Genomic DNA, 21,409 nt, shown 5'->3' on the forward strand with positions numbered 1-21,409 from the left:
CATCCATGTGTCTTGCTCGCTCACTGGGTCACCTGCGCTGAGTTTGCATCCAGACTCACAGGCTGCCTGGCTCTTCCTGGGGTCCTGAGCCTGTCTCTCTGTGTGCCCAGGCACCCCACTCCAGGGCACCCCTGCAGAAGTGGGCGTTTAGTTTGTCATTGGTCAAGGACGAGTGGCCATGCCCTGGAGGGAGCCTCTCGCCGAGCCCTTGTGCATCATGGGAGTGTACCCACCAGATGTAGTCTCAGAAGCCGGACTCTACCTTTGAACTTAAGCAGCTTCCTCCAAATGTGAAATTCATGACACTTACTAAAATTATGACTTTTACTATGTCCCAGGTCAAGGGCACCACTGGTCAAGATCCTCTGCTCTGTGTCCTGCTTCTAGAAGGCAGGGGTGCTGCAGATGAGCGGATGAGAAAGGACATTCCACAAGCAGGCAGAGCAGGGCAGACTTGCAGGTGGGGAGTGGACTGGGTCTCCTCTGGGGAGGTGGAGTCCTGGCCACGTACCCAGCCCCCTCCTCCCCACCCCCAAGGGCTTTTCTGAGCCTCAAGGAACAAGCAGAACTGGCAGCAGGGCTGGGGTGGTGGTGGTGGGGGGAGGAGGGCGGAGAGGGAAGGGGATGCCCATTGGGCAACAGGGCAGGGCGAAACCTCTGCGGTCACCAAGCCCCCGATAAAGGGGCGTAGGGCAGGTGCAGGTGCAGAGCCTTCATTGCTAAGTCGCCTCAGGACGCAGAGATGAGGCTCCTCTTCCCCACCCTGCTGTTCCTGGGGGTCCTGGGTGAGTGCTGGTGCATGCCCAGCCCTGAGCCTGCAGCCTGGGAGGCTGCCAGGGCAGCGGCCAGGGTGTGGGGACGTCCCGCCTGCTGGCCTGGGGAGGAACGGGGCAGAGTGTCTCCCAGGGCATGGCCAGCACTGCTGAGTGCTTCCCAAAGGCCAGGAAGGGCTAGGATAGGGCCCTAGCCCACCGGCTCACAGCCCTGCAGCCTCTCCCTGGATTAGGGGGTCTTCTGGGGCTGGGGGCTTCTTCAGTGGAGGGGGGCAGTGGGTAGCAGCACCATAATCCTGCAGTCCCAACCCCGGGGAGTGGCAGTGTGTCTCTGACCCTGCCCTCCAGCCGCTTCTTCCAAGTCCTCTCTTGGGGTGTCCGTCACCCCTCTCTTCTGGAAGCTGGATTGGCCAGGACCAGACTGATATTTCCCCTCCCACCTGCAGCTCAAGGTCAGGGCCTCCCAGGAGTGGGGGTCCGCATTCTTAGCGCTCTCTGGGGAGGTGCCGATGGCCACAGCTCGCTGGAGAGGCCCGCTCAGTGCAAGTCTCCACGCCTTCTGCAGAGCCAGTTTCCACGCTGGTAAAACTGGAGAAATGACCCCTTGCTGGTTCCTGTGGGACAAAGCAGGTGGAAGAATCCCATGACCAGGGTAGAGAGGTCATCATCCTGCTCTTAGGGCCAGGAAGCCGGTGCGCTGTCCCCTCTACGGAGGATCCCAGCCCCGTGAGCGTGGCGAACGGCTGAAAAGCCCCTTTGGAAGGCGTGGCGGTCTCGCCCCCGGGCACAGCTGAGCGCTGCCTCCTTGCCCTTCTCCCAGGACTGTGTCCGGCTGCGCCCAGGAAGAGCGTTCGGTGGTGCACCAAGTCCCCGCCAGAGACAGCCAAATGCTCCAGGCTGCGGAAGAACATGAGAAAGCAAGGCGGCCCGCCGCTGAGCTGCATCCGGAAGCCGACCGCCCTGGGGTGCATCCAGGCCATCGCGGTGAGTGAGCGCCGCCTGTCGGCGGGAGACAATGGACCGTGCTCCCCACGACCTCCCGGGGCTGCTGCTTGGGCGCTGGGAAGTGGGGAGCAGTCCTCTTCCCTAGGAAATGGTGCTCTAGTGAGGACCAAAGGAAGAGCTGAGGTCAGGAGTCTGTGCTTGGGGGGCAATTAGTGAGAGGGAATTCATAAGGAATACAAATTTAAAAAGAATGCAAACTCAGGAATCAGATTTAAGAGATGTGTTGGCCCCGGCATTTTCTAGAGCAATCACAGTGCGTGGAATGACCACCTGAGCTGTGGGTGCTTCGCCCGTGTGCACGGTCGGGGTGGGCTGCAGCGGCTGGGGTGGTGAAGAGTGCCGGGCTCATTGCCTGGTCGATTCCGCCCCCGTGGGCTTGTCTCCAGGAACACAGGCAGAAGGGAAAAAGCAAAGGCATCCCTGGGAGCCCAAAGTCGGAAGGGGCCCGTGCTGAGGGATTATTTAATAAATCACATCGCATCTGTGTGACCATAACCTCTGCAGCCGATAAAGTCAGCCAAGGCTCGGGGGGGCGGTGAGGACGGGCGTGCAGTTTTAAATGAGTGAAGCAGCCTGCAGAAAACTTGCTCCACAAGGCTGCGGGCAGGGAACGCCTGAGTGCTCTGGCCTCTGTTTCCAGGGAGGCAAGGCGGATGCCATGACCCTGGATAGCGGCTTGGTGTTCCAAGCCAGCCAGGCCCCCTACAAACTGCGACCTGTCGCCGTGGAGGTCTACGGGACAGAAGCGAGTGAGTCCTCCCTGGGAGCCCAGTGGAAAGGTGGCCTTGGCCTTGGCCCTGGGCCCCGTGGAGTCTGAGTGGACGGGTGTGTGGGTCAGGGAAGGGAGTGGCTGGACTGCCTGGGCCAGGTGAAGGTCACTGCTGCTGTCCCTTTCCCACCAGGGGTTTGTTCGGGGGTGGCGGTGGGGTGGTTCTCCTTCTGGTCTGGGCTAAGAGCTTTGAATTCTCTCTGCAGAGCCACAGACCCACTACTATGCCGTGGCCGTGGCCAGGAAGGGCAGCAGCTTCCAGCTGAACCAGCTCCGGGGCCGGAAGTCCTGCCACACGGGCTTTGGCCGGACTGCTGGCTGGAACATCCCCATAGGGACGCTTCGCCCGTTCTTGAACTGGACGGGGCCCCCCAAGCCCCTTAGTGCTGGTGAGCTGGCCGGGGACAGAGGGCAGTCTCAGGCCGGGGGCTCTGGGGGCAAGCACAGGCCACTTTGGGATCCCACGGGCGACCGTGGGGGAAGAATCCAGGTGGGGGTGGGGTGAACCAGTTTGAGCTGGGTGGCGGTAGGGCCCTTGGCACCGGCAGACCCGAGTGGCCGCGGGTCTGCTCTCAGCAGGGGTATCTGCACTTGCTGTCCTCACACGGAGGCCGCCTGCAGGGCTGCAGTGGGCTCCCTTGGGCCTCAGGGGATGCATTCTAGGGGGAGGGCATGTCTCGACCCAGGCCGACTCACGCTCCAGCCATTGTCTGCTCTCCACAGCTGTGGCCGAGTTCTTCTCCAGCAGCTGTGTGCCCGGGGCAGACGGACAGCGCTTCCCCAACCTGTGCAAGCTGTGTGTAGGGAGGGGCCCAAACCACTGTGCCTTCTCCTCCCTGGAGCCATACTTTGGCTACTCCGGCGCCTTCAGGTGAGCCATCCTGGCCCTTACCCAGGGGCCCAGGCCTGCTACAGAGCCCAGCCTGCCACCAAGCTCAGAGCTGGGGGACCTGGAGTGCATGGCCACGTCCTACAGACGCTGGCTCCAGCTGGGCCCCCTGCCTCTACGCCAGCCTGGTGGGCAGTTGCCATCCGGCGGCCACTTCTGTTTCCCTGAGAACCTTGAAGTTGGCTCTGCTCCTCTGCTGCCTTGGACTTCTCCTGCTAGTTCCTGTCCCCTCCCCTAACCACAGACATGGACTTGTCATGAGATGTCCGTGTGGGACAGGACAGCCACAGTGTCCAGGCTGATGGCCCTCCGCCCAACCAGAGACAGACAGTAGGCTCTGCCTGGTGCCCTCTCAGCCAAGGTCAAGTACCCCCTTTCCCACGCAGCCTCGGGCACCCTGCAGAGAGGGGGCCTCCCCAGCTCCCTCATTCTTACGAGAGAGAGCCCCGTGTCTGGGGTTCCACGCCTTTCTCTGCTTCGAAACGCTCTCTGCAGAGAACAAAGTTCTGTTCGCTCAAAGAAGTCAGGGGTCTCCCGTTAGCACCCCAGCCCTCCTCCCATAGACCCTTGCTGCCCTTGGAAGTGGAGTGGTCAGGGCCGCTGGCCCACAGGTGGGGCACAAGGAGGGCCAGGGAGGGACTGCGGCGCTCACCTTCTGGGGCGTTCTGCTTCCACAGGTGTCTGAGAGACGGGGCCGGAGATGTGGCTTTCATCAGGGAGACTACGGTGTTTGGTAAGAACACGGCTCTGCCCCTGTGATCTGCTTTCGTGCTAATTCTGACCGTGGAGCGAACCGCAGTGCCCCACAGGGCTCAGCTGTTCTGTGTTCTTTCATATTTCTAATGATGTCCCAAGCTCCCGCCTGCCTTCTCCCTCTGGGGTGACGTCTGCGCCAAGGCGCATCACATGCATCCCCCAGAGGTGTATGTGGGCTTGCAAAACGGAGCGTGAGTAGCTGGGCTCTGTGTTCACAGCCGTTCCCCTGGGAAAACCAGGCTTCCCCAGAGGCATTTGGCATCAGAGCTGGGTCCCTGGCTTGGGGCAGCTGTGTGGTTCCAGTGGCCCAGGGCTGTCCCCTGCCACATGTCCAGCAGCTTGTCCTGCCCTGTCACCCTTGGGACCGACAGCCCGGGGATGCCCTTCTCCCTAGCACAGCCCGCTGTGTGACCCTCAGCCGCACCCCCACCGAGAGGCCACCGCATCCCAAAACTCGGCTCTCACCACCTCTGCACCTGTTCTTACTTTCTCCTGACTTCAGCTTGGGGGTTTCTGACTTTGTTGCTGTTACTTTGGTTTAAAATCGTGGCTGCGAAGCAATAGATACCCTTGTGGTTTAATTTGCATTTCTGTGCCATCCCGTGAGTGGCTCAGTCCTTTGGGTTTCCCTTTCTGGCTTTATAAACAATGACCTTGTCTGCTGTTTCATGCCTTGTTGAGTGAAGTAGGAGTCTTTCTCTCTTGATATAATTGATTGTTTTAGGCATTAGGAAGGTTCTTTCTCAGCCAAGATTCTGTCCACAGCACCCTTTGTAGAACAGAAATCTTGGTTATTTTTTTTTTTTTAATATTTATTTGAAAGTCAGAGTTACACACAGAGAGAAGGAGAGGCAGAGAGAGAGAGAGAGAGAGAGAGAGAGAGAGAGAGAGAGAGAAAGAAAGAGAAAGAAAGAGAAGTCTTCCCTCTGCTGGTTCACACTCCAATTGGCTGCAACGGCCAGAGCTGTGCTGATCCGAAGCCAAGAGCTTCTTCCAGGTCTCCCATGCCGGTACAGGGGCCCAGTGACTTGGGCTATCTTTCACTGCTTTCCCAGGCCATAGCAGAGAACTGAATCGGAAGTGGAGCAGCTGGGTCACGAACCAGCGCCCATATGCGATGCCGGTACTGCAGGTGGCAGCACCGCTATGCCACAGTGCCGGCCCCAAAATCTTTATTATTGATGGGCTCAACTCCATCATTTTTTCCCAATCAATTTATGTTTTGGAGTCTTTTAAAGATGTCTGTGTTCACTCCAAATCATAAGGATTTCCTGTGTCAAGATTAAAGGTCCCTCCACCCTGTGCCCACACACCTGTCTGTATGAACCCTACCTTGCAAGCCAGGTGTGGACCTGGCTTTTGCACTTTGCCCTGTTTCTGGGTGGTAGCAACTGAACCACTTCCGGGTGATGTGTGCAGCTGGTTTATGTGGGGATCAGTTTCTGAAGTGTTCTGTTCCATTGATATATTTGCATTTTTTTGTTCATTATCCAGGCTGGAGTGAGATTTCACTTTCTGGACAGAGAAAACTCTTTCTCTCACTTTGGTGTTGCTTTCAACTTTCTTGGTTAAAAATTTAGAATTACTTTATTGAAAAGATTCACACTTTAATTTTGATTGGAATCATATTGAATTTAAATTGATCCATGAACAATTTCTAATGTAATTTACAGATTATAACGTAATGGGAGACACAGGCAGAGAGAAACAAATGGATGCACGGAGAGCTCTCATCTACTATTTCACTCCCCAGTCGCCTGCAGTAGCTGGGTCTGGCCAGGCCTGAGCCAGGGGCCAGGAACACAGTCTGGGTCCCCCAGTGGGTGGCAAGGACTCAAGCACTTGAGCCATCACCTGCTGCCTCTTGGGTGCACGTGGTCGGAGGCTGGGGTGGAGAGTGGAGCCGGGACGCCAGCACAGCACTCAGATGAGGACTGTGGGCATCCCAGGTGACAGCCGAACCAAGGTGCCAAGTGCCCGCCACCAGTTTTCTTCCTTTGGTGGACTTTGCTATAGACATTTCAATCAATGGAATTTATTCAGTTCAATAATTTTACCAAACACCCTAAATTACTATTTTTCTGAAACAAAAGAAAATACCACACAGATAGATGCTGAGCACACACCTGCTTTTTCTGCACCTGCCAAGGTGGAGAGGATCCACAGTGTTCCTCCTTACTCCATCAGTGTGGTGATTCCCACATTCCGTCATTCTTTCGTTAACGGAGTAAACCAATAAACCTTAATCCTGATTTATAAGTGTCTTAAAATACCATTAGATTGGCCGGCACGGTGGCTCACTAGGCTAATCCTCCACCTGCGGCGCTGGTACTCCGGGTTCTAGTCCCGGTTGGGGTGCCGGATTCTGTCCCGGTTGCTCCTCTTCCAGGCCAGCTCTCTGCTGTGGCCCAGGAGTGCAGTGGAGGATGGCCCAAGTGCTTGGGCCCTGCACCCCATAGGAGACCAGGAGAAGCACCTGGCTCCTGCCTTCCGATCAGCACAGCATGGTAGCCATTTGGGGGGTGAACCAGCAGAAGGAAGATCTTTCTCTCGGTCTCTCTCACTGTCTAACTCTGCATGTCAAAGAAAAAAAAATACCATTAGATTGAGTTAGCTAATATGTAATAACAATCTTACAAATATGGGAGTTTGGCATTTCTGGTCATAAGTAAAACAGGCCCAGGAATTTCCCTCTTCTTCCTCTGATTTTGACATCAAGGTCACCCTAGTAAGAGATTATTATATTACTATATATTCTGAAGCACTTTATATAGATTAACATTGGTGAACATTTCCAAACTCTGGCTGGATTCACTTACATAAACGTTCTTTTCCCTTCTTTTGATAGACCCAGTGCTGGGAGGTGACTTGACTGTGTTTTCTGCCCTAACACTTTTGTCATTGGTACTCCCTTCGGAGACGTGGGTGGGGCAGCACCCACTGGCTGCCACCCTCTGCAGAGCTGCCCGGGACACGCATGGGGTTCATTCTCCCTGGCTCACCAGGCAGCAGATGCACCCGGGGGTGATTGGCCCAGTGGTCACCCCTCAGCTGGCCGAGGCTGGCTGGCCACTGTGCTTCCTTTTCTGGGAGTTCTGGGGGAAGCTCACTACCTGGGTGGGACGCCTCCGGCAGCTCAGGCTCTACGGTGAGAAGGGGAGCTCATGGGTGCTGCTAAGAGTGGCTCTCCTGAGTCCCCTGCCACCTCTCTGGCCCCCAGAGGACCTGCCGGACAAGGCCGCAAGGGACGCGTTCGAACTGCTCTGCCCGGACAACACCCGGAGGCCGGTGGACCAGTACGAGCGGTGCCACCTGGCCCGAGTGCCTTCCCACGCTGTTGTGGCCCGCAGTGTCAATGGCAGGGAAGATGCCATCTGGGAGTTTCTTCGCCAGGCGCAGGTACCACCCTGCCCCTGTCCTCCACACCTGCTGTCACCCAAGAAGTCCCATAGCCTCATGGCAGATGATTGTCTGATTAGTCCGGCTGCTTGCCTGGGCCATACCCTGGACAGCAGCTACAGGGACGACCCCTCTGGCATTGCCAAGACAGTACCTTAGGGGCTGCTGCAGAAGCAGGGGGCAGCAGCCAGCTCCTAGGACCCTAGGGGGCCTGGTCGCAGCAATGTTCCAGAGCCCAAGCCGAAGCTGAGCTCGGCACACCTGAGCTTGGCAGGTGTCTGCCAAGGTTCCCGCCCTAGTTCAAATCATCCCAAGGATGCCCTGTTCACGAGCAACACCGCCCTTCTCTTTTTCCGTAATCAGGAAAGGTTTGGGAAGAACAAGTCGAAGTCGTTCCAGCTCTTCGGCTCCCCCGCAGGGCAGAAGGACCTGCTGTTCAAGGACTCCGCCATCGGGTTCCTGAGGGTCCCCGAGAAGATAGACGCTGGGCTGTACCTTGGCTACAGCTACGTCACTGCCATCCAGAACCTGGGGAAAAGTAAGTGGGCGGCAGGCAGGGTCCTTGGTGGCACCGCCGAGTGTGGTGAGCGAGGCCCGCTCTGGGGTGGGCACACGACTGTCTGTGTCTTCTTGCCACTGTGGGGGCTACACCAGGGCAGGCCTGATGGGGCTGTGAGTGTCTTCTGTTGCCCGAGTCGAGGCAGTTGGGGGAGGGGTCTCGCAAAGAGCGTCCCAGTCAGAGACTGCTTCGGTATGCACCTGTGTGTGTTCCCAGCCCTGATAGAAAAATCAGTTTGGCCTCTGTTGAGTGGGAAATCGAGTGGGAATCCAGAGGGAGCGAGAGGCTGGTGGTGCGTGCCCCTGGGCAGGGCCCTGAACCTGGCTGCAGACAGCGCAGTGGGGCTTGGCGGGGGTCAGGGTGGAGCAGGGACTGCGCTGTGGTTCATGATGGAGACTTGAGGCCTTAGGATGGGTCCAGCTCTCCCAGGCCATCTCCTGCGGTGGACACTGCTTTCTGTGTCATTGGGCTTTGGCCTCAAGACACAGGTGCTAGGCTCCTTGTTACATTAAGGAGTGATACTGGGTGGGGTGGCAAGCCAGGGAAAGAACCCAAAGGAATGGGAATTTGCAACAAAGGGAGCCACAGGCCAGGAGAGGCTGGCGAGGAGCCAGCATGGGTTACCCCTGACCAAGGGAAGGCTTGCCTGGGAGCCTGGGCTTCCATGATGAGGGACCCGGGTCCCTGGCGGGGCTCGGGGCCCCTGCTGACCTGCGTCATCCCTCGGCAGCGGAGATGGCCGTGGCAGCCCGGCAGTCCCTGGTCGTGTGGTGCGCCGTGGGCAGCAAGGAGCAGCACAAGTGCAGCCAGTGGAGCCGCCTGAGCCAGGGCAGCGTGGCCTGTGCCGTGGCACCCACCACGGAGGACTGCATCGCCCTCATCCTGGTAGGTGGCCTGTGCAGGGTATGTGGTGGCCAGATTCGGGGCCGGGTGCTCCTGAGACCACCCAGGTCATGGGCTCCTGCTCAAAGTGGAGTTGGGGGGTCCCAGAGGCCACGGCGGGGTGTGGGGAAGCCGGACCGGCCTGGAGCGGTGTGCTCAGGGGGAGCCAGCTTGGTGATGACAGGTGCAGTTTTAAGTTGAGCTTTGCACTCCTATGATTCAGGGCCATTTGGAGAACTGGAAAAGGATCTGGTATTGCACCCCACTCCCCACCCCCATCCATGTGGGACTGCACCCAGAGGCAGCCACGTTTCAATTGTTATCCAGGCCAGGATTTCCCTGCGTGTCCTGGGTCAGGCACACAGTGACGCTGGCTTGCGTCAGTTCGGTAGCTTCTGCCGGGCGTGTGCGTCATGGGCATCTTCCCACGTGAATCCTTATTCTTGGCAACCACGTATTACTAAGTGGCTTCAAGATAGCTTCTTCGTGGACATGGCTCAGTGTAGCCAAGACCCTGTTCTCCAGCCCCCGACTTTGCTATTATCCATAACCCCGCGATGTGCATTTTTGAATGGCAATCTTTGGCCACATCTCCAGTCATTTTTAATATAATTGTGAAGAAAGGATTACTGGGCTGCAGAGGGAGTTTTCTGGGCTTGGTGAGACCACGCCCCTGTGTGGGGAGGGGGCTCGTTCACAGGGGAGGGAGCCCGGTGTGCGATGATTTCCACGCGGCTCGCGGAGTGTGGTGGCAGCGGGCTGAGCCTCGAGCAGCCAGCTGTCCCCCTTTGTCCCCTCAGTGGGAGCTGTCCTGAGTCCTTGAGGACATAGTTAAGGCAACCTGTACTCTTTCCAATTGAACGGACAGAAAGCAGACAGCAAGGGGGGCCGGCAGAGGGTCGGCAGTGGACGTGGTGTTTCCTTTGAGTCCTGCTGCACCGGGACAGCAGGTGGCCCGCCAGCTCTGGAGAGACGGGCAGAGCAGGAGAGAGCCTCGCTGCCGCGCGGTGACCTGCTTTGTCTCTGCAGAAGGGAGACGCTGACGCCATGAGTTTGGATGGAGGATACATCTACACCGCGGGCAAGTGTGGGCTGGTGCCCGTCCTGGCGGAGAATTCAAGTGAGTGCACTTAATGACCGCTGGGGTTGATTTCCTCTGGCTCACGGGATGGTAGTCGGGAGGAGGAACCTGCTCCGTGGATCCGGGTGGAGGAGTTACGATGGACAGATGACACATTCCAGCAGAGCAGTCAGCAGAAGGGGCGGTGTTGCCCAGACATCTCACAGACCGCACGTCCCCGTGCACTGACGCCCAGATGAAGACACAGCAGGTCTCAGAAGTGCCCTGGCGTCCTGCTGGGATACTGCCCCTCCCGACTTCAACAGTGCAGGATCGGCTCTGCCTGCTTTGAGACGTGCCGTGAGAGGAGTCTCACAGCATGTTTTTTGTTAGGGTCTGGTTTCTCTGGCTCGCTTGTCTGCTGGGGGTCTCCACCCACATGTGCAGTTGGAGACAACTCAACCCCTTTGTTGTAGATCATCCTACCCTGGGACTCTGCCAACCTTTTCCTTCCATGAGGGTGTGGCCGGGTATTTGAGTAATTTCCAGCCGGTGAACACCTATGAGGGTACATCAAAAAAGTTCAAACAGTTGAATCGAACGATAATAAGTATTTTCATGAGCTTTTTGAAACACTCTGATAGATTCATTTATTTTGCATGGAACTGCTGGGACGGTCTCCTTGGATTTGATTCAGCGTCATTGAAATTCAAGTTCATGGCTTCTTAATAAATCTGAGTGATGATGTTTTGCTTGAATTCATTCTTTCAGTATCCCGAGAAGGTGTCAGCTCTGACTGTGTGAACAGACGATCGGAAGGTGAGTTGGAATTGGTCACTTTCAGGGTCACGTTCTTGTTGAAGGAGGAGGTGGTGGGGACTTTAAAACACTCACAGGTGGGGTGGGCATTTGGTGGAGAAGTTAGCTCACTGCTTGTGGCGTCCACATCCCACACCAGGGCACCTGATTAGAGTCCTGGATACTCCGCTTCCAGTCCAGCTTCCTGGGGGGCAGCAGGTGATGGCCCAAGTGCTTGGGCCCTGCCACTCGCCTGGGAGACCTGGACTGAGTTCAGGACTCCTGGCTTTGGCCTGGTGCAGCCTTGGGTGTTGCAGACATTGGGGAGAATGAACCAGTGGGTGGGAGGTCAGTCACCATCTCTCTCAAATAAAATGAAAATAAATAGAACTTAGAAAAACTTACAGAAAGAGATGCAACTGTAGGAGCCGGAAGTACTTTTAGAAATACAAGTAATTCATCGAGGAATAATCAGAATCGATGCTTGTGTGAACTTTGCCGTTCGGCAGAGAACTTTCGCATAGTTCCGCACTGTGTCCTGACCATGTAGGAGGAGGGGCGTCACTCCCATCTTTTGTGGATGTGGAAGCAGCGGCCCAGCGGGTTCCCCCAGCACCCAGGATCTCAGTCACAGCCACGTGTGATATTGTGGCAGACCTCGGCTTTGAACCTGGGCTCTTGCGCCAAATCAGGTGCTCCGGGCTGCTGGTGGCCGCTCTTTAGAAGGGGTGCAGTGCTTGCCCCCAGGGGCTGTTGTCGGGTGCCTCTCTCCCTGGACGGAACCCACGTGAAGTCCCCTCAGTGCAGGGCTGGGTTGGACTGAGCACAGGGCGGGCCTGCATCCACCGCCATTGGGCTGGTGGCTGTCACTGCGCTTGCCCTGTGCACGGTGGGTCCCACCTGCCGCTGGGTGCTTGTTGTGTTGTAGCTGGCAGGTGAAGGGGAGTTGCTGGTTTGCAGCACAGGCACTGTGTGGCTGCCAGGGACACTTCCCGGCCATCACTAAAGGATCTGCTTTTCTTTGATTTTTTTAAAAATTTATTTATTTATTTGTAAGTCAGAATTAGAGAGAGAAAGATTTTCCATCCACTGGTTCACTCCCCAGATGGCTGCAATGGCCGGGGCTGGGCCAGGCTGAAGCCAGGAGCTTCTTCTGGGTTTCCCACGTGGGTGCAGGGCCCCAAGCACTTGGGCCATCTTCCGCTCCTTTCTCAGGTGCATTAGCAGGGAGTTGGATTGGAAGCGGAGCAGCTGGGACTTGAACTGGCACCGATATGGGATGCTGGCTTCACAAGGCAGCAGCTTTACCCGCTGTGCCACAGTGCCAGCCCCAAAGATCAGCTTTTCTTAGGATTTTATTTCATAGCTCAGATCCATGCAATCCGAGTATAGGGGCGACAGCTTAGGCTTTTTACAGTCTACAGAGCCAGGGCTGGTCACCTGGGGTGTGGCTGCCCCGTGGTGCTTCTTGGCCTGGGTCTGGCTCCCGGACACTCAGCCTTGCTTGTCTGTCATGCGCTGTGCCAGGGTATCTTGCCGTGGCGGTGGTGAGGAAATCGGACCCTGACATCACCTGGAACTCTCTGAGGGGCAGGAAGTCCTGCCATACGGCCGTGGGCAGGACCGCGGGCTGGAACATCCCTGTGGGCTTGCTCTTCAACCAGACAGGCTCCTGCAGGTTCGGTAAGGTGTGCCGCGGATGCTGTGGACGGGCACCCCGGGGTGGGGGGTGGGGGCGTGGTGCTGTGGAAGTCCAGGGAAGGGAGTGGAGGGTATTGGCAGGCTGCCTGTGGGCTGTTGAGTCTGGGTAGAAGTCACGGCTGACCTGGGAGATTCCCACCCAGTGCTGTTCAAGGTCCATTCACCCCCTCCAAGACGAGACCTTGGGCTCTCAGCCCGTTTCCTGTACCCTAGGAACGGGTGCAGGATTCTCCCCGCCTCTTGGAGCTCTGGGTCCAAATCCCCCATAGGCAGCTTCCCGGCTCCGGGGAGGCACCTGCCTGCCTCCTGAGAGGTGAGCTCTGTTACTGACAGAGCTGACTCCTTGCTCTGCGCTGCACGAGACCCCAAATCAGACCTGAAGGGGGCTGGCTCAGCCTAACTTGGGAGCCCTCTCCCCGCTGACTCAACGTAAGCTGTGGGCTGGGGGTGTGAGGAGTACAGCACATTGCTGTTGCAGCTCTCTCCTGCAGACGTCTCCTGGGGCAGGGTTGTCCTGCACGGGTGGATGGGGCTTTTATGGGATGCTGCCCCTCCCCCAGTGCCCACAGGGGACTCTAGGCTGTAGGGGCGGGAAGCTCCCCAGCCTTTCCCAAGGTTGGCATAGAGCGGCTATTCCAGGGGCAGGGACTAAAGGGGGCATGACAATGGGTGACAGGAGCTCAATGGGGCAGGCCTTTCTTGTTACCTCTGCACTCCCTCTTTGCTGGGGTGAGATCACACAACGAGTTAGAGTAGGGTCAGCTGCCCCTAAACAAGCCGGCGTTTATTTCCCTGTCACGTGCGTGCAGTCCAGAGCTGGTTGTTCTGAGCTAGCTGGTGACGACATACTGCCCTGGATGGATTCCACGCTCAAGGGCACCTCGGGCTCCCATCCCAGCCGCCGCGGAGCTGGTCCCTGCTTCTGTGTTCCGTGTGCAAGATGAGGAAAGGAAGGAGAAGGGGTACAAGGGAGTCGCCAGGAGGCTGGCATCTGACACTCGCGCTCCGTTCTCCCTGGCTGGGGCCCAACCACAGGGCTGTGTCAGCCATCGGGTCCAGGCCGCGTGCGCCGACTCGGGTCGCGAGGGCTGACTTCCCACGCTTCTCTCTCCAGATGAATTCTTCAGTCAGAGCTGCGCCCCCGGCTCTGACCCGAGATCCAGACTCTGCGCTCTGTGTGTTGGTAACGAGAGGGGCGAGGAGAAGTGTGTGCCCAACGGCAACGAGAGGTATTACGGCTACAACGGCGCCTTCAGGTGAGCGTGTGGCCCGGCACCGCCAGGAGAGGGCCGTGTCCCTGGTCCTTCAGTCGCATGTGGCCGGTGAGGTCACCCTGTGGGTTGGCAAGTGGGCAGCACCACTGGGGGGTGCATCACAGCCACCACTGCAGAGTGGAGCCTGGCACGGGGCCGACTCACCTCCCCCCTGCAGAGGCCTGAGCTGTTCACCTGCTGTGGGCCTCGGCGGCCTGGCCTCACGGTTGGAATCGAACGGGCAGGGTCTGTGGCACCCTACGTGCTTTCTACAAGTCAGCTTCCTGTAGCCATGGCCCCTTCCGGTCTCCTAGGTCACCAGTGCGGGACGTTTTCACGTGCATCTTTGACATTGGCCTTAGACGTGGCAAAGAGAAAGCAGTCTGGCAGTGTTGCTCTCCAGTGGTGAAGTGGAAGATCATAGCAAACAGTAATGACTGCCCACAGCCCGCCCTGGCAGCTGCTGGCAGCTGGGCCTTGCTTCTCAGCGGGGTGGCTCAGGGGCTGTGTAGGGCTCAGGTTTTCCCAGTCCGTTCTCCTCCAGTTGCCAGGGGTAGCTTCCTCCACCAGATGGCGCTGTGTACCTGAGAATGACAGTGGCAAAGTGCAGCGTTCTGTGGGTCCCGTCTTAGACCGGCAGCGAGGCATTTTTTCCCTGGAGACACTTAGACTTTTCTGTTGTGCTAGAAGATGCTGCTTTGTCTTATTCAAATGTGCTGGGGGAAATCTATAACAAAGTAGCTGAACACTGGAACCGGAAGTCTCATGTACCCCTGTATTTCTGACACCCCATATGCTGGTTCTTGATTTTTGACTCCCAGCTGTTTTCTGTTCACTGTGGCTGTGGCCGTCTGCTCCCTCCTGCCCCCCGTGCCTCCTCCAGGCCACACCACACACAGTGGTCACGTTCATTGCCAACGCTATTCTCAGATTACGGATGTGGCACGATAGGACTGTGTTTCCCTTATGGCATAGACTTTTTACTTACTCTGCAGCTCGTGGGTGTCTGAATTTTTAAAACGTTCTCTGCTTGGAACAGAATTCACTAATTCATCTCCAAATTGTCATTCACTAATTCCCCTCCAAACGGCCTGCTGCTCAGGTACCAGTCTGCGCTCACAGGCACTGGGGGCCATCTTGGCATCCTCATTGGCTGTGAAGGCCTTTGGTCCCCTGCAGTCCTTGAGGGGTGCGCTCTAGGCCACCGGTCCTGCATGGCCCTGGGGTTCCCCGCGACCGGCCTCCGGAGGCTCCCTCTGTTGTTTCACCTCACGCAGCCTGTTTCCCGGATCCTGTGCCCTCCGCTTTCTTGGTTCTGTTGGAACAGGGCACAGCCCCCACAGCTGCTTGAGAAGTGGCGAATGGGAGTCGCTGGCTTTGGAGCGCTGAGTTGGAAAACATCTTTATCCTCCCTTTGCGATGATTCATGGCTTGGCCGAGTGACTGCGTCTGTGTTGGAAAACGTTTTCCCCGGGGTTTGGACAGAATTTCTGCTTGTGGGAAATGACAGCTTTAGGCTACTTTGTTCAACTCTGTCACTGAAAATAAGCAAAGCTGCTGGCTTACGTGCACACGACGCCTTCGCACACGTTTGTTCTTGGAGGCGTCGAATAACTGGCACGGTACAGGGCGTGGTCAGAGGAAGATCCAATGGGGCGTAGGGGTCAGAGTGAGGGGAGGCCACTTTGTACTGACGACACCTGCTCTGATACACCGCACCCAAGGGCTGCGGGCACCCTTTGGTTCAGAGGGAACCAGAACTCCGTCCACCTCCACCCCCAGGGCTTCACGTTGCCTGGGTGTTGAGGCCAACAGGGAGGAGGGCCGTCCCGGAGAAGCGGAAAGCACGCGCGTTCTTGCGTGGATTTCCAGTTCACACTGTGTCTCCCGGGGTGATCCAGAAATTCTTAACTCCTCGATAGCTTATTTTTAGTTGGTCGCAGGCTGTCTCTTTAGGAACCTTCTTGAGGTCGCCATCTCTGGGCTGGTCCACAAGGACAGCTCAGAAATACTGTTTGATGCAATGGCAGGGCAGAGTAATCATGACGCTACTGACCAGACACACAGCAGAAAGAAGTTACCAAAGCAAATAATTAGCGTTTTTAAGAAGGAAAAAAAAAAAACCAGAACTTTTAGAAAGGAAAAACAATACAGCAATTGAAATTAACCACGTATTTGATAAGTTTCACAGATCAGACAGCTAGAAAGTGAATTGGTGAAATGGAAGATAAAAATCCGGGTCTAGCCTAGAAAGATAAAAAGAGAATGTTGCGTATTGAAAATCTTAAAAGCTAACTAGAAGAGGCCTCCATCAAATGTGTGAGTCACGGGTCAGGAAAGTTTAAAGTGGGCGTTGTGTGGGTTCTTTTTATCTGGAAACTGAAGTGGAGCAGTTTTGAGAATTTTTATTTTGAATTTCTATTCTTTTCTCTGTTTTCTGTTTATATTTTAATTCTTCAATTGTGGACCATCTTGAAGAATCATCTTTTAAATTATCTGCTCTTTATCTTCTGGTTTCTGGGATGTTTGCTGAGTTTAATACTCTAAATATCATTTAAATGAATTTATGATTTTTTTTTTTTACTTTCAAATAACGTTTTGTGTTCTGAGTGTCCTGTTTTGGAGTTTTCTGGCCTTACTTTACAAATGCTGTGCTTTCTTTGATGGCGTTAATTGCAATCTTGGAAGAGTTTCAGTTTTCTTCCCTGTGTGGTCTCTGTACGCTTTCTGTGTAGTGGTCGTAGTGGTCTTGCTCTCCGTATCTGAGGGTCTCCCTCCAGTACCTGATCACCTCGCGCTGCTGGTCCGCATCGCGGGGGAGCCCTGCCAGCCGCAGCGAAGCCCTGGCGCTGCTTCTCGGCTCCGTGTCGTGCTCTTGGCGAGCGCTTGGCCTCGCTCGGTTTGAGTCATTTCACTGCGGGTGTCCAAGGATCAAGGGTATTTCCTCAGTTGCACATTCCCCAGAGACAACATCCTGTGGTCTGCAGCTGGGGGGGCATTGCCGTGGCGCCCGGCCTTCCATAGCTGAGCGGGGACAGAGGCTCTGCTGCGACTTTGCGGGACACAGAGTTTTCAGTCCCCTCGGTTCTCAGTGCTGCGCCTCTGCCCTCAGCTACTGAGCTCTGAGCCGACAGTGTGGCTCAGATCCCACAAAATGGCGCTGTGCACTTTCTGCGTGAGCGGAATGCCAGGGCACCTGCCCTGCGCCTCACACGGGCTCCGGCCTCTGACTGCTGTGCCGTGCTGCGCTACTGCCCACAGTACAAGTGGCTCGCTTCCGGGCTTCCGCCACCTCCAGCCTGGGCGATGGCTTTCTCGGCTCTGTGGGGTCAGGTCCGGCTTGTCCGTTTGTTCTTTAACTTCTGAACATTGTCACTGTCATCTCCTCTTTCTCTTTCTTTCTTGGGTGTGCGGCTATTAAAAAAATTCTCATTAATATAATTTTATTAGGATTTTAAAAGGACAGAAAGTGGACATTTCTGTTTAATCTGCTATGTAAAAACTCTGAATTCCTGGAAATATTTTATCTTGTGATGGTATTTGTGATGTATATTACAAATATTTATGAAAATTCTAATAGTTTCTATTATCTGATGGTGTGTTTATTTTCTGGAACATTCTAGATGCCTGGCTGAAAATGCTGGAGATGTTGCATTCATAAAAGCTGTCACTGTCTTGCAGAACACCAACGGTAGGGCCACAGAGCAGTGTTTCTGCATCATAGCACATCCTGGTGTTCAGATTTGCAGTTGGAAGGTGGCCTGACATTTTTCTTTTGCTGTGCTGGTCCAAAGCCAGGAACCAGGAGCTTCTTCCGGGTCTCCCACGTGGGTGCAGGGGCCAAAGGACTTGGGTCATCTTCCGCTGCTTTCCTGGCGGGGACAAAATCATGGGCTGGTACAGATGACAGGAGGCATCTACCAACCAGGGTCTGAACCTTCACTCTGTCCTCCAGAAAACAAAAAAGAGACCCAATTCTAGATTGCTCCGCCACCTGCTACACATGGGGGCGATTTGGGGGCATTTTATGTCCATTTTGAGCAGCCAGTGGGATGATTCCCTCCACCCAGCAAAGACCCCCGACCAAGCAGGGCGCTCGGTGCTGATGTTGCTTTCTCTTACCAGGGAAGAACCCGGAGCCCTGGGCCAGGCACTTGAAACAGGAGGATTTTGAGCTGCTGTGCCTGGACGGCACCCGGCGGCCTGTGGCCGAGGCCAAGAACTGCCACCTGGCCATGGCCCCCAGCCACGCGGTGGTGTCGCGCAAGGACAAGGTGGAGCGCCTGGAGCAGGTGCTGCTGGAGCAGCAGGTATCGCCGTCCTGGCCTCGCGCGCTTTCGTCCCTGCGTGGGCCCTGGCTAGGTGGGGGCAGCACGGAGCGGTGGCCCTGCCCAGCGTCCCGGCGGGAACTGGGAGCCTCTGAGTGTGCGCTCTCCCGGGCTGCCTTCACTTCCCCTTGGGATCTCTGCGCCCCTGGACGAGTCCTCTGCAGAGGGGCCTGGCCTTTCCCTTCTGCTGTTATTAGGCAAACGGGGAGGTGGCCGAGTCCTGCAGGCACAGCTTCCGGTCAGAGTGGTTTACTCTGAAGCTGTTCCCCAGGCCTGGGCAGCCTGAATGTGTTCTGGACAAGGCCCAACAATGAGACAGCCGGAACTTGCTCCATAGATTTTGAGCACTCTCTGGGAGTGTGGTGGGGAAAAATCCTAAAATGTTCTTCAAATCTTGGATCTGCTGTTAGGACTCTGTCTGTGTGGAAACGCCACACAGGTGTGCTTGATGAGCCAGCAGCCCTGGGGTAGCGACAGTGGGCACAGTAACTGGTCCTTGGCCGAGCCCTTACCACGACTGCCGGTGCTGGGAAGTGAGGTGCCATCACCACAGTGTTTGGTCTCCTGGCTCACCCACACCGGGGTCCTGGATATACAGCAGACGTGGGTAAGGGAGCCTGAGTGACCGGCCCGGGGCTACCTCCTGCTCTGTGGCAGAGCCTGGTTTCCCCGTGCACGTGGCCTCCCTGGGGAGGCTGGCCTGTGAGAATGTTCCAGGTGGTCAACTTCTGGGGCAGATCTCACAAATCGTCAGTGGTCACCCAGTTACCTGGAAGAAGGTCTGTGCAGAGAGGTCACAATTTTAGGAGGGGGGGATGGTGGGAGGTGAGACCAGCAGCAGTGTGGAGCCTGGGCCTGTCCCCAGGAGCACGGCAGGGGAACAGTCACCAGGGCAATGGGGTGACTCCGGCACTCGACTCCTCTGCCCCACGGTCATCGCCAGGCTGGTACTGGCTGAGAGAAAGGCCCTTGGCCTCCGCCAGCCCACGCTCTCCCCTGTTTGCCTCAGCTACGCTCTTAGCATCCGCCCTTTCCACACAGGCTAAGTTTGGAAAGAATGGAGCCAGGTGCCTGGGAGAGTTCTGCTTGTTCAAGTCCGATTCCCCAAACCTTCTGTTCAATGACAACACGGAGTGTCTGGCCAGGCTCCAAGGCAGAACAACATATGAAAAATATTTGGGACCCCAGTATGTGGCGGCCATCGGTCATCTGAGACGCTGCTCGAGCTCTCGTAAGTGGACCCAGGGGGCATCGCTGAGGAGCCACCACGGGTGGATGAGGAGATCCGAGGGCCACCCGGGAATGAAGCCGGGCGTTCCAGTGTTGAGGCACTGTCGGATCTCTCTACCCCAGGAAGTTACAATCTCACTGGCCAGGTGTAAGAATTGGAGAATAAAACCAAGCAGTGTGTTACTAGGCTAAGGTTGTGTCAAGCTGATAATGACATCGATTCCGGTTTATTCAGTGGAGTGGAGCAGGTGCACTCACAAACACAGTGAGAAATGACAGCATCTGGCTTTGGGGCAGTTACCAGGGAGGACGCCCACCATCAAGGAGAGCAGGTGTAGGGAAAGAGCGAGGAGGAGCAATTGGCAGTCGTTTAATCCTTAGATTAAATGATCCGCAGAGCGTGGTAAGGCTCCTGGTGAGGATTCCCACATTGCAGCACACACAGACTGCCCAGGCTCTGTGGCCCCTCACCCGGGCTCGCGGACCCTCGCCCAGGGACCCCCAGGCCCGGGGCTGCTCTTGGTCCAGGGCTGGGCACGGAGTTCCCAAGGAGCCATGCCGATTCTCACAACTTAGAGGTGCTGCTGGAATTTCTGAGTTGAGCCAGAGCTGCCGCTGCACAATGCACAGGACAGCCCACCACCACCACCCGGCAAGGCCTCGGATGGCGCAGGAGCCCTGTGATGCGCTCATCAGCATCTCGGGTCAGTGTGAGGCAGGAGAGGACCCCACTTGGAGAGCTGCGGCTGGAGCCTGCTGCAGAGCCCAGGGCCCCTGGAAGGCAGGCCCGGCCTGTGCTGTGTCCTCAGATGCGAGTGCAGAGACTCCCAGGGCTCAGCAAGTGTGTGTGAGCAAATGCACGAAGGCGTAGATGAGCAGAGTTGCCGAGAGGATCGGGTGAAGATGGGAGATGCCGTTAACCACTCACATTCCGGAAGGAGTTACGGGATCGCTTATGATCCCTGGAGCTGAGGGGCTGATGCTACATCCCGTCAGACACGGGTCGGCTGGGTGGTTGTGCCCGAGGCCAGAGCGGGGCCAGGTGGATCTGTGTGTGTGTGTGTGTGTGTGTGCAGGGAGGCTCAGTGTGGCCAGCACCGACTCTCATGGGGAAGGGCGGAGGGAACTGTTTATGTTGTTAATAAATCTTCGTGATGTATTGATGTGCAAAACTGACTTACTGATGAAAAAAAGAAATGAGCTTCTGACTCCACTGCTCTGTTGTGTCCCACAGCGCTCCTGGAAGCCTGCGCCTTCCTTAGGAAGTAAAGCCCAGGAAGAAGATGGCTCTGCCTCGCTGCTGCCGATTCAGCCTCAGGCCCTCCCAGTCCTCAGCACCCCCCCATCCTCAGCCCCGCCCTCCGGTCCTCAGCCCCACCCCCACCTCTGTCTTCCCTTGCTGAGGGTGGGGTTTGCCAGCCCATCTGCTTTCACAGTTCCCTGCAAGAAATAAAATCAGCAAGCAGTAAGACGAGGAGTGTTGCTGACTTTCTGTCCTTGTCAAGTGTCATTGGCCGTTTCTAGAATCCCGTGTCTGAGCCAGTCCCTGCACGGGGGGCCCTCTTCTATCAAATCGTTGAGGTCCAGCCCCTCTGTGTGCTGTGGTCTGGGGTGGGATGCCCGAGGGTCTGGAATGAAGAGACTGGCCAGGCAACCATTCTCCCCAAGGGCCTCTGCTTGGCTATTCAGAGCTGTCTGTGCGTGTGTGCCAGGCTGTGCCTGGAAGTGTGTGTGCCTGCAAACTCATGTGTATGCGTGCGCCCTGAGGGATGTGTGCACACATGTGTGTGTGTATGTGTGTGCTTCCAAAGTAGGCAAGGAATGGAGACTATCAGAAACATTTGTGATGACTTGGTATTTTTAAGACTTACTTGTTTATTTAGGTATTTTAAAGGCAGAATAACAGGGAGAGAGAGAGAGAGAGAGAGAGAGAGAGATCGATCGATCTTCCATCTGCTGGTTCACTCCCCAAATGGCTGGAACACCCAGGGCTCAGCCAGGCTGAAG

General features: G+C 56.4%; 1 protein-coding gene across 1 annotated transcript; it reads left to right on the plus strand.

The window, feature by feature from the left end:
* The first annotated feature begins 628 nt into the window (after positions 1-628).
* On the plus strand, positions 629-20,871 carry LTF (lactotransferrin). Its single transcript, XM_008260521.5, has 17 exons — positions 629-785; positions 1,594-1,757; positions 2,419-2,527; positions 2,754-2,936; positions 3,271-3,418; positions 4,114-4,169; positions 7,413-7,591; positions 7,955-8,129; positions 8,881-9,035; positions 10,062-10,152; positions 10,864-10,911; positions 12,418-12,573; positions 13,706-13,847; positions 17,468-17,535; positions 17,970-18,154; positions 19,214-19,403; positions 20,637-20,871. Exons 1-17 carry the CDS (start codon positions 743-745, stop codon positions 20,669-20,671), a joined length of 2,127 nt encoding a protein of 708 aa, XP_008258743.3. The 5' UTR covers positions 629-742; the 3' UTR covers positions 20,672-20,871.
* Positions 20,872-21,409: the final 538 nt, after the last annotated feature.

The sequence above is a fragment of the Oryctolagus cuniculus genome, chromosome 10, assembly GCF_051225735.1.
Source record: "Oryctolagus cuniculus isolate XC-2025 breed Fujian yellow rabbit chromosome 10, ASM5122573v1, whole genome shotgun sequence".
Lineage (NCBI taxonomy): Eukaryota > Metazoa > Chordata > Mammalia > Lagomorpha > Leporidae > Oryctolagus > Oryctolagus cuniculus.

Excerpts from the sequence above, each read along its gene's own strand:
- LTF (XM_008260521.5), top strand. The coding sequence starts at position 743 with ATGAGGCTCCTCTTCCCCACCCTGCTGTTCCTGGGGGTCCTGG. Across the intron at positions 2,937-3,270 it reads CCCCAAGCCCCTTAGTGCTG|CTGTGGCCGAGTTCTTCTCC; the intron begins GTGAGCTGGCCG and ends TGCTCTCCACAG. Across the intron at positions 9,036-10,061 it reads ACTGCATCGCCCTCATCCTG|AAGGGAGACGCTGACGCCAT; the intron begins GTAGGTGGCCTG and ends TTGTCTCTGCAG.